General features: G+C 53.0%; 2 protein-coding genes across 2 annotated transcripts; both read left to right on the top strand.

The window, feature by feature from the left end:
* Positions 1-2,192: 2,192 nt before the first annotated feature.
* COL26b_014421 (uncharacterized protein) lies at positions 2,193-3,247 on the top strand (the record flags this gene model as incomplete). The annotated part of the gene is made up of 2 exons (XM_053186992.1): positions 2,193-2,497; positions 2,647-3,247. 2 exons carry the CDS (start codon positions 2,193-2,195, stop codon positions 3,245-3,247), a joined length of 906 nt encoding a protein of 301 aa, XP_053029064.1.
* A 4,975-nt stretch (positions 3,248-8,222) lies between these two features.
* COL26b_014420 (uncharacterized protein) lies at positions 8,223-10,558 on the top strand (the record flags this gene model as incomplete). Its single annotated transcript, XM_053186991.1, has 3 exons — positions 8,223-9,022; positions 9,085-9,526; positions 9,578-10,558. 3 exons carry the CDS (start codon positions 8,223-8,225, stop codon positions 10,556-10,558), a joined length of 2,223 nt encoding a protein of 740 aa, XP_053029063.1.
* Positions 10,559-11,797: the final 1,239 nt, after the last annotated feature.

The raw sequence follows: 11,797 nt of genomic DNA, 5'->3' as shown, positions 1-11,797 counted from the left end.
TGTCCTAGACCCTTACAGCAGCCTACAGGGCTCACTAGGTCAAAATTCAGAAATTACCTAATATAGATAAACCCTAAAGCTATAGCTATACTACTATATAGACCTAAGTTAGCTATAAATAATTAAATATAGATATAGATTTAGACGTATGGCTAAATAAGTATATATGTTAAATATTCTATACTTCTATATAATTCTATATAGGATTACATAGATCTATTATATTTTATCTATAGTTATATTAGTATATCTACTTATTACTTTAAGAAAGCTAGATTTAACTATTTTACTATTATATTAGTTAATATTTAAGTAGTATATATATACTATAATATTAATTTTGTCTATAATTTTAAAGCTAGAAACTATTAACTTAACTTATATAGATAAATTTAAAGGTTTTATATTAATACTAAAGTTAATAAATTTCTAATAGAACTTATTTATAAAAACTTTAAACCTTATTAAATTTAAGCTTTATATTCTAAATATTATAAAATTTCTTATGATTATTATTTAAAGCTTAATAAAATATATTAATAATATTAAAGTAAAATAATCTAACTTAATGTTAAACTTAATTATTAATATTAATATTGATTTTTATATTACTTTATTTTATAAAACTAATACTAATAAACTACTAGTTAAGATATATACTTATACTTAATTAATAAAGAAATTTAATAATAAAATATAATTCCTCTAAATATGGAAATATTTATTTTATAAAGATATAATAAGCTATATTATTATAAAGCTTATGACAAAGAAGTAACTTCTAAGTTAAAACTAAAAAGTAGTACTTATTAACTTAAAAGATCTTATAAGTATAGATATTTTAAAGTTCTAAAAATCTATATATAATACTATAGATATTATTTATTTTTTAAACTTATTAGCCTCTCTTTTAATAAAAGTATATATATAATCATACTTATATTAGAAAACTAAATTAAACTAATTAATTTTAACCTTTAAATTTTAAAGAAGTTTTAGTTATGTAAGGGGCTGGCCCCTAGGCTTGTTCAACGTAGAGGTGCCGTCGATTGACTATTCTAAGCTGAAGAAGGAGGAAAGGACTTTACAGGGATAGGCGCCTAGCAGCAGTGATGCAGACCGGGGCTAGGCGGTGTGCTACAGCAGAATAGTGGATCTGGCGGAGCCGGATCTCGGTAGCTGCTCCGGCAAAGCCGGAGATCTCGGCCGGGCTCTAGCCCGTGACACCTGGCCGTCCATCAACCTCGTCGTCCATGATGCACCCCGACGTATTCAAGTATTATCAAAGACTCCAAGTCAGACGCAATCTAAGATGCATACAGCAACCTAAACATAACTTAAACGCAGCAATGCTGGAATTGGCGATCACAAACATGTACATTGCAGCGAGCCCAAGATGACACCGGTTTCGACCATTTGTGCTGTTTTTTTTATTCTTGACGAACCCAGCGAAAGCATCATATTTATAGACAGCCGTGCTGTACACACTTATATGTCTTCCCAAAACAAAGAATTAGTTCATGGATGATGGGGTCGGCCATATCGCCCATACCTTGGCTATGCACCTTGTTGACCTCCAAGGTCAAGTCCCGATCTAAGTACAAAGTGTGACGCGATGAATGACAACGCATTTACCACGACGTTCAAGTCTTGAAAATCCAGCATTACTTACCACGGAAAAGCGCTGCTGTAAAGAATAAGGATAATGGCGACGGCAGCAACACCCGCATCAATGACATCAAAAATAAAACATCACAATAAGTTGCACCAAAATTCAACAGCATCCCACACCCCTCTCAAACTCCCCAAAAACGACAGAATTCAAATCCTCTACCTCAACTCTCCCATCTACCTCTCAAGCAATACCTCCAAGGTCCTCATCAATCCATTCATCTGCCCTCATCCATCCACTTACACCTCCCCTCTCCAAACCAACACCAAACCCACGTGCCCCCCCTGCACGTCACACCCCCACCAAACCCACTCCTCCCCATCCCCACCCAATCACACCTCCCAAACCCAAAGCGGTGTCCCCCCAGCCCCAGCCAAATCCCCACATGACACGGCAGAATCCCCCGGTGCAGCTCGCCAGACAGCTCCGCCTCGCAACATCGTCACCACCTCACCCTCCTCGCCTCGCCATCAATCCAGCTTCAAGCAATCAACCCAACAACCACAATCAAACCTCCAAAATGCCGCCGTCGCTCAAATCCCTCTTCACAAGCTTCACCTCCCTCCTACCCTTAACCCACCACCAACACCCGCTCTCACACGATGCTGCCGCAGCTGCATGGAACGGAGAAGTAACCCCCTACGAGCCCCTCTCCGGCGCCCCCTCCTGCCCCGTCGACGGCCCGACAAGCTGCTCCAGCCCGGGCTCCGGGACCGACTCGTGCTGCTTCGTCGCGCCGTCGGGGCGCATTCTGCTGACGCAGTTCTGGGATGACACGGTGCACGCGGGCGGGAGCGAGGAGGACTGGACTGTTCATGGACTATGGTACGCTTCACCCCCTCCTCTCCTCTTCAATCTAGGGAGATCACATCTCGTCGCTGGGAGAATCACATCACATCACAGACAAAAACTGGCGGAATTGACTTCAAGACCCCTCATGCAAAACACGCACTGACACTGAACCTTGGGGACAGGCCGGACCTCTGCGACGGGAGCTACAAGGCCTTCTGCGGCATGACGCCGCACTTCAACAACATCACCGACATCCTCCGCCACTACGGGCAATCCGACCTGCTCGCGTCCATGGAGCGGTACTGGGTCGCGGCCTACGGGACCAACAACCACCTCTGGGCGCACGAATACAACAAGCACGCCTCGTGCATCAACACGCTCTCGACCCGCTGCTACGGCGAGAGCTACGACGCCGGCGTCGAGGTCGTCGACTACTTCACCCGCGCGTTTGCGCTCTTCAAGCAGCTGGACACCTTCACGGCGCTCGAGCGGGCGGGCATCGTGCCCTCGCGGGAGAAGACGTATCCCATCAAGGACGTGACGAAGACGCTGGAGAGGCTGAGCGGGGGTAAGGTGGTACTGCGGTGTTCGGGACGTAAGAGGGATGTGCTGCACGAGGCGTGGTATAGCTACTTCTTGAAGGGCAGCTTGCAGACCGGGCAGTTTGTTCCTGCTAGCGAGCTTGGAGAGCACGGGGACGCGAACAACTGCGCCGACAGCGTGCGGTATGTCCCGAAGCGGTGCAAGGGCAACTGTCCGCCCAGTTCGTACGAGGATCTGTAAGAGTGTCTATCAGGGAAATTGGTCTTGGGTACGGTTAATCGGATTCTTTGGGATATCTTGGCGGCGTTAGGGAATGTGGGGATTATTCATGAACTTCCTCCTGTCCGGAGCACATCGTCGGCAGTTGAGCTGTAACAACAACTCTTCTTGATCAGTTCGCAACATGCCCGGTGCTCTCCCTGTGAAGTGTCTGATATGATGGCCGGCAATTGACCTCCATGTTTCAGCCCTGAGTTGCCGGTCGGAGGTTGGGAATGTTAACGCCGATCCAGCTGGGCAATAGCCGACAACAGCCTGCCGTCTCATGAAACTGCGCATCAGAGATGAGATGGACAAAGTCTAACCAGGTGGTCGGGGCGCCCTGTCACTGGCGAACTCTGTCGACGACCACGGCGGCATCTTCCGCGGCGTTGGACAAGAAACAAGCCACGGAAGGCATCCAGACCTTTCTGGGCCGTGTTTGCGAACAATCAAACGGTTGTGCAGCCATGTGTTGACGGCGGTCTAGGATGCGCAGCGCACGAGTGTTTGGGGCGCCACGGTGTAGATGAGGCAGCTGTCTGTGTCTGTTCCTCAGCCTTGCATGTCACTGGCCGCGGGTGCTGAAGAAAAAGAGGCAGACTGCAGTAGCGCCTTATCGGGCCGACCGACAGCGCTAATCCGGGAACGGGATGGCGCATGTGGAGGTGGAAAGTGGGCTGAGAGCGGAGGGGGGACGCACAGAATCATTCCATCGGATTTGGGGGCGCGGTGCCGTTCCGCCTGGTTTGGTGAAAGCGGCCTCCGCAACCCCGGCTGCTCGAGCGCTGGTTCGCTGGCTCGCTGGCCGATACTTGGGCATGGGGAAAACGGCGGTGGAGCTGTGGACGGACGGCGATGTGCTGATGCAGCCATCTTGGGCTGGGCGCTGTCATGGAAGGGATCAGAGCAGGGAGAAGACGCCGTGCGCCTGGGAACTGGCCCTGTGGAACTGCTGTCTGAGGAGATTCGCATTTCTCTCTGCCCAGAGAACATGGACATTTACGGCGGCTGTCGTGCCTCTGGTGCCACGAGGGGGATGCCAGGGTCAGAACAGGCTCTCCAGCCCCGTTGCGACTGCGTATGCGTCGAAACGTAGCATTCCTAGATGCTGGGACTGACACGATTATGTCGACTCGCATGTTTGTCCTCAGCTGCTGTGCCACGAGGGACTTTTTGCCGCTGACATAAGAGCAGTCGCCCTTCTCCGGGCGTGCCGGGAGGACGGCATTTGCAGACAGAGGCGGTGTTGATGCACGTTAGCGGCGGCGGGGAGGCAGGCGGCGGACACTAACACGCCGTCTCATGTACGTGTAGCTGTAGCGTTGGTTTGGCCTCCGCCACGACGGGGTGGTTGCCCTGATGTCTGACTTTTTTGTCATGATCAAAATGAGTCCTGAATTGGATGTCAGGGCCGGCGCCAGAGACAATGAAGGTGAGATGTGGTCGTCATGGTCTGTATCTGGCAAAAGACGACCTTAGAAATGCCTCTAGTTGGATTGGCAAACATTTGCTGGGCAGAAGTAGACGACCTGCATGGCAGTTGACGCCGTGACAGGCTGCAAACGGCGAGCTGGGTCGACCAAGGAGGGTGTCGAGGGCAAGACGTTGTTTGATAGGCGGACTGGAGCGAATAGAAGCACGGTGGAAGACAATTTGGAAGGTTCCCTGCTGTGTCGCTTGAGGGAGATCTGGGGGATGACAGGCCCAGGGGTCATTGATGGAGGGTAAGTGTGACTTGTGAGATTGCTTGCGAGTTGCCAGATTGCCAAGACCAAGCCGTGTTTGCGTGTGGACAGTGTGCCGACAGGATTGCGGAAGCCATCATTACCGAGCGTGAAGCGCTGGGAATTGTCTGCTACGGCGAGCAAAGGAACCCCATCTCGATCGATGCCCAAGTTGTGGGTTATCGAAGCATGCTTGCTGCATGGCCATCATAGACCGATTCCAGCCCCGTCAGAACACAGGAGCCGGTGAGAACTTTTGAGGGCTGGTCGTTGGGTTAGAGGAGCCCAAGTGCTCAGTCAGTGGGAACAGACGCTGCAGGCTGTAGTGTTGGACGGCGCCTTCAGCCATCCCAAGTGTCGGACGATCAGCATCTCGTCGAGGCCAACAGAACAGAGTTCATGCTCTGCTGAACTACTGGACGGTAGTGGCGTCGAAGATTGGTCGGCATTGACCCGAGCCCCATCGAGAGTCGAGACAGCCGGTGTTGAGAGGCTTTTTCGAGAAACCTGGAATGCCGCGTCCCCCATATTGACAGAGACAGCAATAAGCAATTGCAAGCAATGCCCACGGACCGGCAATACGGAGGCAGGGCAAGACATCGCATCCCGGGTCAACGGTGTCCCTGCGTCCAGCATCCCCATGGGCGCATCAGTGCGTCTGTTTGTGGCTGCTGGCGTGGCTGTCGAGGTGCGGCGAGGGATGTCCCTCGCACAGGCGGTTTCGTGTGCCTCAAATTTCGAAATGTCGAGGAGCTGCGAGACAGTTGGCAACGGGCAGGAGATTTGAGTGGACTGGTGCAATTATGGGCAAAACGCAGGCGATGCCGGCTTGTTGGGACGGGACAAAAGGCTGGAAGTTGGCTAGGGGCTCCAGCAGGGCCAGATCAGATCAGATCAGACAATGGGCGGCAGCGCGCCATGGCCCATAGGACCCAGTGAAAACAAAGGGACGGCGTGGCGGGCTTGGGGTGCTCGCAGGCGGTTTGGCTCGTGTTCTGCTGGCGTCGTCGTTGTTCGTAACGAGTGCCGGTGGGCAAATTGGTGGTGATGAGGGTCGAGTACGGGAATGGCGGAGGGGCATCACGAGACCAGCAGCTGAGGTGATGTGGCTTGCCCAGTGAGCGTCATTGTCGTTCCGCGGCTTGCGCATACCGAGAAAGATGCGTCCTGAACAAGCACCGCAGAAGGAGGTCGAAAGTGAGGCGAGTATTCTGTGAAATCCTGACCTCGGTCAAGTTGCGACTGAAACGTCGAGAAAAGGACGGCGGCTGCCGTTGCCGTCGGGTACTGCGAGAGAAGAGGCGACTGGCATGCAGCAGCTGGAGGAGCAGGTCAGCGGACGGCTCAGCACTCCAACGGCCTGGACGTGAGTCTGGACAGCAGTCTGGTAGCATGTACTCTCCTGCGGCTGGAAGGGCGAGAGGTACATTGGAGGCATTCGTAGGCGCAGTCGCTGACTGTCTGTCGCTTAGGTGGACTCCCAATGGAAGGTACAAAGTAGCACCTGGCCTTGGTCTTGCCTCGGTTTGGCGTTCCTTGAGGTACGAATACTTGGAGGGTGACGCCTCTCATTGGCCTGCTCGTTACGAAATGCCATGTACAGGCAGCAGCTCCAGCCTTCGTACGACGTTGCAGGCGGCGTCTCCCGCGCATCGCCCTGTGTTGCTGCTCCTGCCAAATATCCCTCTCTGCCTCTTGGCCATGACGGTCTCTTGCCCTCATCTCCAGCAGTTCCGTGCAGCCGAGCTCAACACCAATAGAGAAGAGGACCTGCTGGCGTTCGGGGCTGTTTCCAGTTATTCTTCAGAAATATCAGGGACCCCTTGGCTCCTCTGCATTGACCGTGGAAATTTGCACCATTTTCACAATGGAGAAGAGACACAATGGGCGATGGAGTGTTGACAGCAGCAGGTAAAAGATACGTACCGGATACAATGCAGACAACAAGGGACGAACAGACAGAACACAGCGAGGAAGGCGCCCCCTGCGCACAGTGCCGTTGGTCTGGTGAAAATGACGCCTCACTGTGGGGAAGCACCCGAGGAGAAGGTGGGCTGTCACCCCAACTCCCTCAGGTACTAGGCAATGCCCACCGTGTTCCCCACAGTGTGTCTGACAATTTTTTTCATCTCCTCAAGGCTGTGACCTGTCTCCTTGCTAGCGCCTTTTTCTCTGCCCAGTGCTCGTCTCCTCCCCCGGGGGCAGTGACCAGTCCAGAGGCCGTCGTCTCCCCAAGCCGCGCCTCTCAGTCGGGCTAGCGTCTTGCTGCAAGAGGCCTAGCAGCCCAGGCCAAGCCCACCAAACACACTAGGAGCGCCCCCAAGTATCCGTACACCGCAGAGGTACCTGTTCCCGTCACCTCGGGCACTGGAAGGAAAGTCCTCTCCTCTGGCCTCTCGTCCTCTCCTTCCCGTCGATTCGATGCCCATTTTCTTAGCAACAACCGAAGTGCAGGTGCGAGTGCCCACCACCCTTGTTCATCTTCAGACTCTCGCGCGCCGCTCTTTCCCTTATTCTCCACTCGTTGACCACCTAAGCGTAGCTCGCACTCACACCAACTTCCTTCCAGCCCGTGCCGTGCCTGTCCTCTTTTCCTCTTCCACTTTCCCTCTTCTACCTTACATAGTATGTGACTTCCCTCAGCCCACTGCGGTTCCATACATCCATCCTCCCTCGCCCACCCGCACCCGAACTCCTCTTCCTCACCAACCTACCGACCCTCACCGAGAAGCCACTCCCAGTCTCTCCTTCAACATCGCCAGTTGTGTTTTTCTCTCGAGGCAAAAGCGACAAACTCCAGACGAAACAGCCACCGTCGACGTCCGGCACTCGATTAACGCTTGCTATCCTTCTGCACAGACGACTGGAAAGGGTTGTAACGGGCGTTGCAGCCCCGGATTTTGGCACCATCCCCCGCGTTTCGCTCCCAGCGTGTGCATACAGAAAGGGCCGAATACTGCGATCCATCCTCACAAACTCCTCCACGACTCCCCCTTCCCACGCCTACCACTTCCCTTATCAGTCTCCTTTCCCCGCAAAACTCAATCGTCTCTTGCGCCCGCTGGAAATCTCGCTGTCGATGCCATCACCCGCCGCTTTCAGCCACAGCCGTGCAGAGTAATTGCAGCAGACCCATCCCTAACCCGCGAGACGACGACACCCGACGACGCCCACGACGGGACCCCGACACCAGCAATACCGCAACCACGTCTTCACCGCACGTCGCCAACATGACACAGGCCGTCAAGCGGGCCTGTGACGCCTGCCATCGTCGCAAGGTCAAATGCGACGGCGTCAACCCGTGCCGTAATTGCCACACTGCCCAGCTGTCCTGCACCTACAATGCCATCCCTCAGAAGAAGGGCCCCAAGGGCTCCCGCGCAAAGGTCATTAGCGAGCTGAGGGAAACACAGCGACAGACGAGTTTGTCGGCAAAGGTCCAGAACCGCATGAACGGCATGTCAGGCCCTCCAGGACCCGTCAGCCTCGCTCCGACGCCCGGTCTGCTCTCCAGCGAGCTCGTCAAGGAATGCATCGACTTCTACTTTGCCAACCTCTACGAGAAGATGCCTATCCTCGACCGCCACAAGATCGAACAGCAACTCCCCTACATGGAGCGCGACCCCGACACCTACTGCCTGCTGACCTCTCTGTGCGCTTTCATGATGCTCCAGCCCGGAATGTCCATGCCCGCCGGCGACCCCTTCAACCTCGACGTTATGCCTGGTGCCGCCATCGTCGCCACCCAGTTGCTTTTGGAGGAGACGCTGCAGGTTCGCAAGGGCTACGATTACCTCACCGGCCCCTCGGAAGGCCCGACATTCAACACACTCGCCACAAACTTCTTCATCTACGGTTGCTACCACGGCATGGAGATGCACAACAAGGCCTGGTACTATCTCCGCGAGGCTTCCACCATGATGCACATGAGCGGCATGACCAAGGAGGAGACCTACCGCAGTCCCCAGTGGGACAACGCCGAGTCTTCTCGGAGAAGACGCCTGTACTGGCTCTTCTACGTTATGGAAAGGTAATGAGCATTTTTCTTATTCCAACGCCATGTTTCATCACTAACGGGCGATCTTCATTCAGGGCCCACGCTATTCAGCACCAGAGACCTTTGACACTTCAAGCCACCATTCAACCGCCTAACTCCGCCGATGACCCGAGCGACCCACTCAGCCACCAGCTCAACAGCTTCATTATGCTGGTGAACCTGTTCCACCCCTTCGACGATGCCTTCACCGCCGTCTGGAACAAGGCCCGAAGCAACCTCTACGTTTCTAACCTGCAGAAGCAGTTGAACGAGGTCCTGCCGACATACCTCTGCCAGGATGGACAGTTGTCCGACTTGCGCACGAACCAGCAGTGGCTGAAGACCACCGTCTGGCAGCTGACCCACGGCAGCATGAACTCTCAGAACGAGGAGAGCATGAACAACTTCCAATACCCCGTCGACTTGTCACGCGAAATGTTGATGAACCTCGCATCTCACTTCCCTGGACAGGGCATGGAGCTCATGGGTTCCGGACTGGTAAGAACCAAACTTCGCTGAATGAATCGCAGTGAGCTGACTAAGATGCAGATCGAAAAGCTCTTCCAAATCACTTGCAACATGACCGACTTCCTCGCAGTGCAACCCGCCGCCCGGGACCCCTTCACTGTCGGTCCCCGCGAGCAACTCAACCAGACGCTCAACATTGTTGCCGTCCTCCGCCACAGCGATTTCCGCTTCCTGCCCCTGCTTCTCAACAAGGTCGCCGACATCATGCCTCGCCTGACCAACCCCATGCTGCAGAACGCTCCCGAGAACGCCAACCTGGGCGCTATTGACATTTTTGACGGCTTCGGAAACGCTGGCATGGCGCAGCCTCCCCAGATGCAAATGCAGATGGACACCGACTACGACCGGAAGTTTTCCGTTGCCGACTATGACAAAAAGTATGGCATGTCGGACATGAACAGCAACGTAAGCGACGCCAACGTCTCCACTGGAGCCCCGTCCGTTTCCGTGCCTGCCACGACTGCAGACATGAACTCGCCTTTCGCGAGCTCGCCAGCCATCATGTCTCCACCCATGGAGTACCCACACAACGGGATGAACGATTATGGATGCGCGCAGATGCCCGATATGGTCATGAGTCCGATGGGACAAAATGGATCGTCGATCGGTGGTTCGAACCAACATCAACAACATCAGTCGCATCACATGTTGCAGAACCAAGGCATGAATCAACAACAGATGCAGCCCAACATGAACCAGCATCACAACCACAACATGCAGCAAGGCCAGAACATGGGCAGCATCAGTCCACCGTCGTTCCAGGGACAGCAGCAGATGAACGCGCCGTCAATACCGACATCCCATCCAATGGGTCCTGGTGGGAACAACCTGATGAACTCCATATCTCGTCAGCAACCCCAGCGGGCCAACAGTTACGCCATACCACAACAGCCGTTGCCGCGGGCTGTCGGCGAAACTTTCCACGCGCTTCAACGAGCCAACTCGGATATGCCAGGTATGACTGGCATGCCCGCTGAGATGGACTTCAATACTCTTCGTTGATCTAGTGCACATATTACTGGCTCCATCTATAAGCATTTAGTTGACGCAGATTGTCACATGCTATTAATTTCCTATGTCAAGCGCTGGCTTCTTCTCCTAAGACCTTTTATTTTTACTACACATTTCGGCCATCCTTGCGATGGGGCGCGGGTCGATACCGCAGCCACTTGAGGAGAGTTGGCAACATAAAAGTGCCTTGGATTGGTTAGGGAATCGGGATTGCGAAAATACGGATTTGTGGACAGGCTAGGGACGCGAACATTTTGCATCTGCCGATTGGTTTGACATCGGCCACTGGTGTTTTGTTTGGGAGTTCATGGATCTATCAAACGTACGCAATATCAAGAGGAGGACTCGGGATATATATATGAAAGCATTGATGGCCGGCGTGGGAGCTATCGTGTGGTCCGGCTACGGCCGAAGCTTGGTGGCCGGATCGCGACCACGCCCCGTCTCCTATGAGAATTATGTGTATGCTGTCGGTAGACTGCATACTCGATAAGATACTAGATGAATGAAGAAAGAAAACTAGATTGAACTTGGTTGTCCCATTCTTGTGATGACGTGATCGGATTGATTGGCTGCTGTTGTGACATAAATGTTCCTAGCACGGGACATGGCTCTACACGGAACAGTGGCAGCGACGAGAACGCCAACACAGATGGGGGTACGAGCTGCTGCTCTCCAGTCAGAAGCAAACTTCCGATGTAATCTGAGTGAGAGCCCAACTCTTCCCCGCTTTGTCATTTTGTCAATGTTCTCGGCCGTGTAGGAATACGCTGGGAGTTTGTTACGTCGGAGACGGTGGACGACGACGGGGGAGCGATCGCGGGGGATCGAAAGCGCCGTGACCGTATCTATACACTAGATCATCTGAGTCAAGAAACAGCAAAGGCTGAGTAAAAGTTTCGGGAAAGAACTCAGAATCATGGACTCATTGCCTTGCGGGAAGGAAATGGCCTGGCGATGGCTTTTATGGGAGATCGTTGCTGGGTGGAGCTTGGTGTGGCGTGGTGTCTGTGGTGGTATAAATAGTCTTGCGTGCTGGGACTTGTGATTCTGTACGACGCAATGTAGTTCTTCTCTTGTTGGATGTCGTAGTGTCACGGGCTAGAGCCCGGATTGATATCTCCGGCTTCGCCGGAGCAGTTACCGAGATCCGGCTCCGTTGGACCCACTATTCTGCCGCAGTACGCCGCCTAACCCGGCCTGCTTCACCGCTGTTAGGTGCCTACCCTT

Source organism: Colletotrichum chrysophilum, assembly GCF_026319265.1.
Source record: "Colletotrichum chrysophilum strain AFK26 chromosome Unknown scaffold_378, whole genome shotgun sequence".
NCBI classification, from domain to species: Eukaryota; Fungi; Ascomycota; class Sordariomycetes; order Glomerellales; family Glomerellaceae; genus Colletotrichum; species Colletotrichum chrysophilum.
Note: the sequence above shows the minus strand (reverse complement) of the source record. Positions and strands in the feature narration are given on the sequence as shown.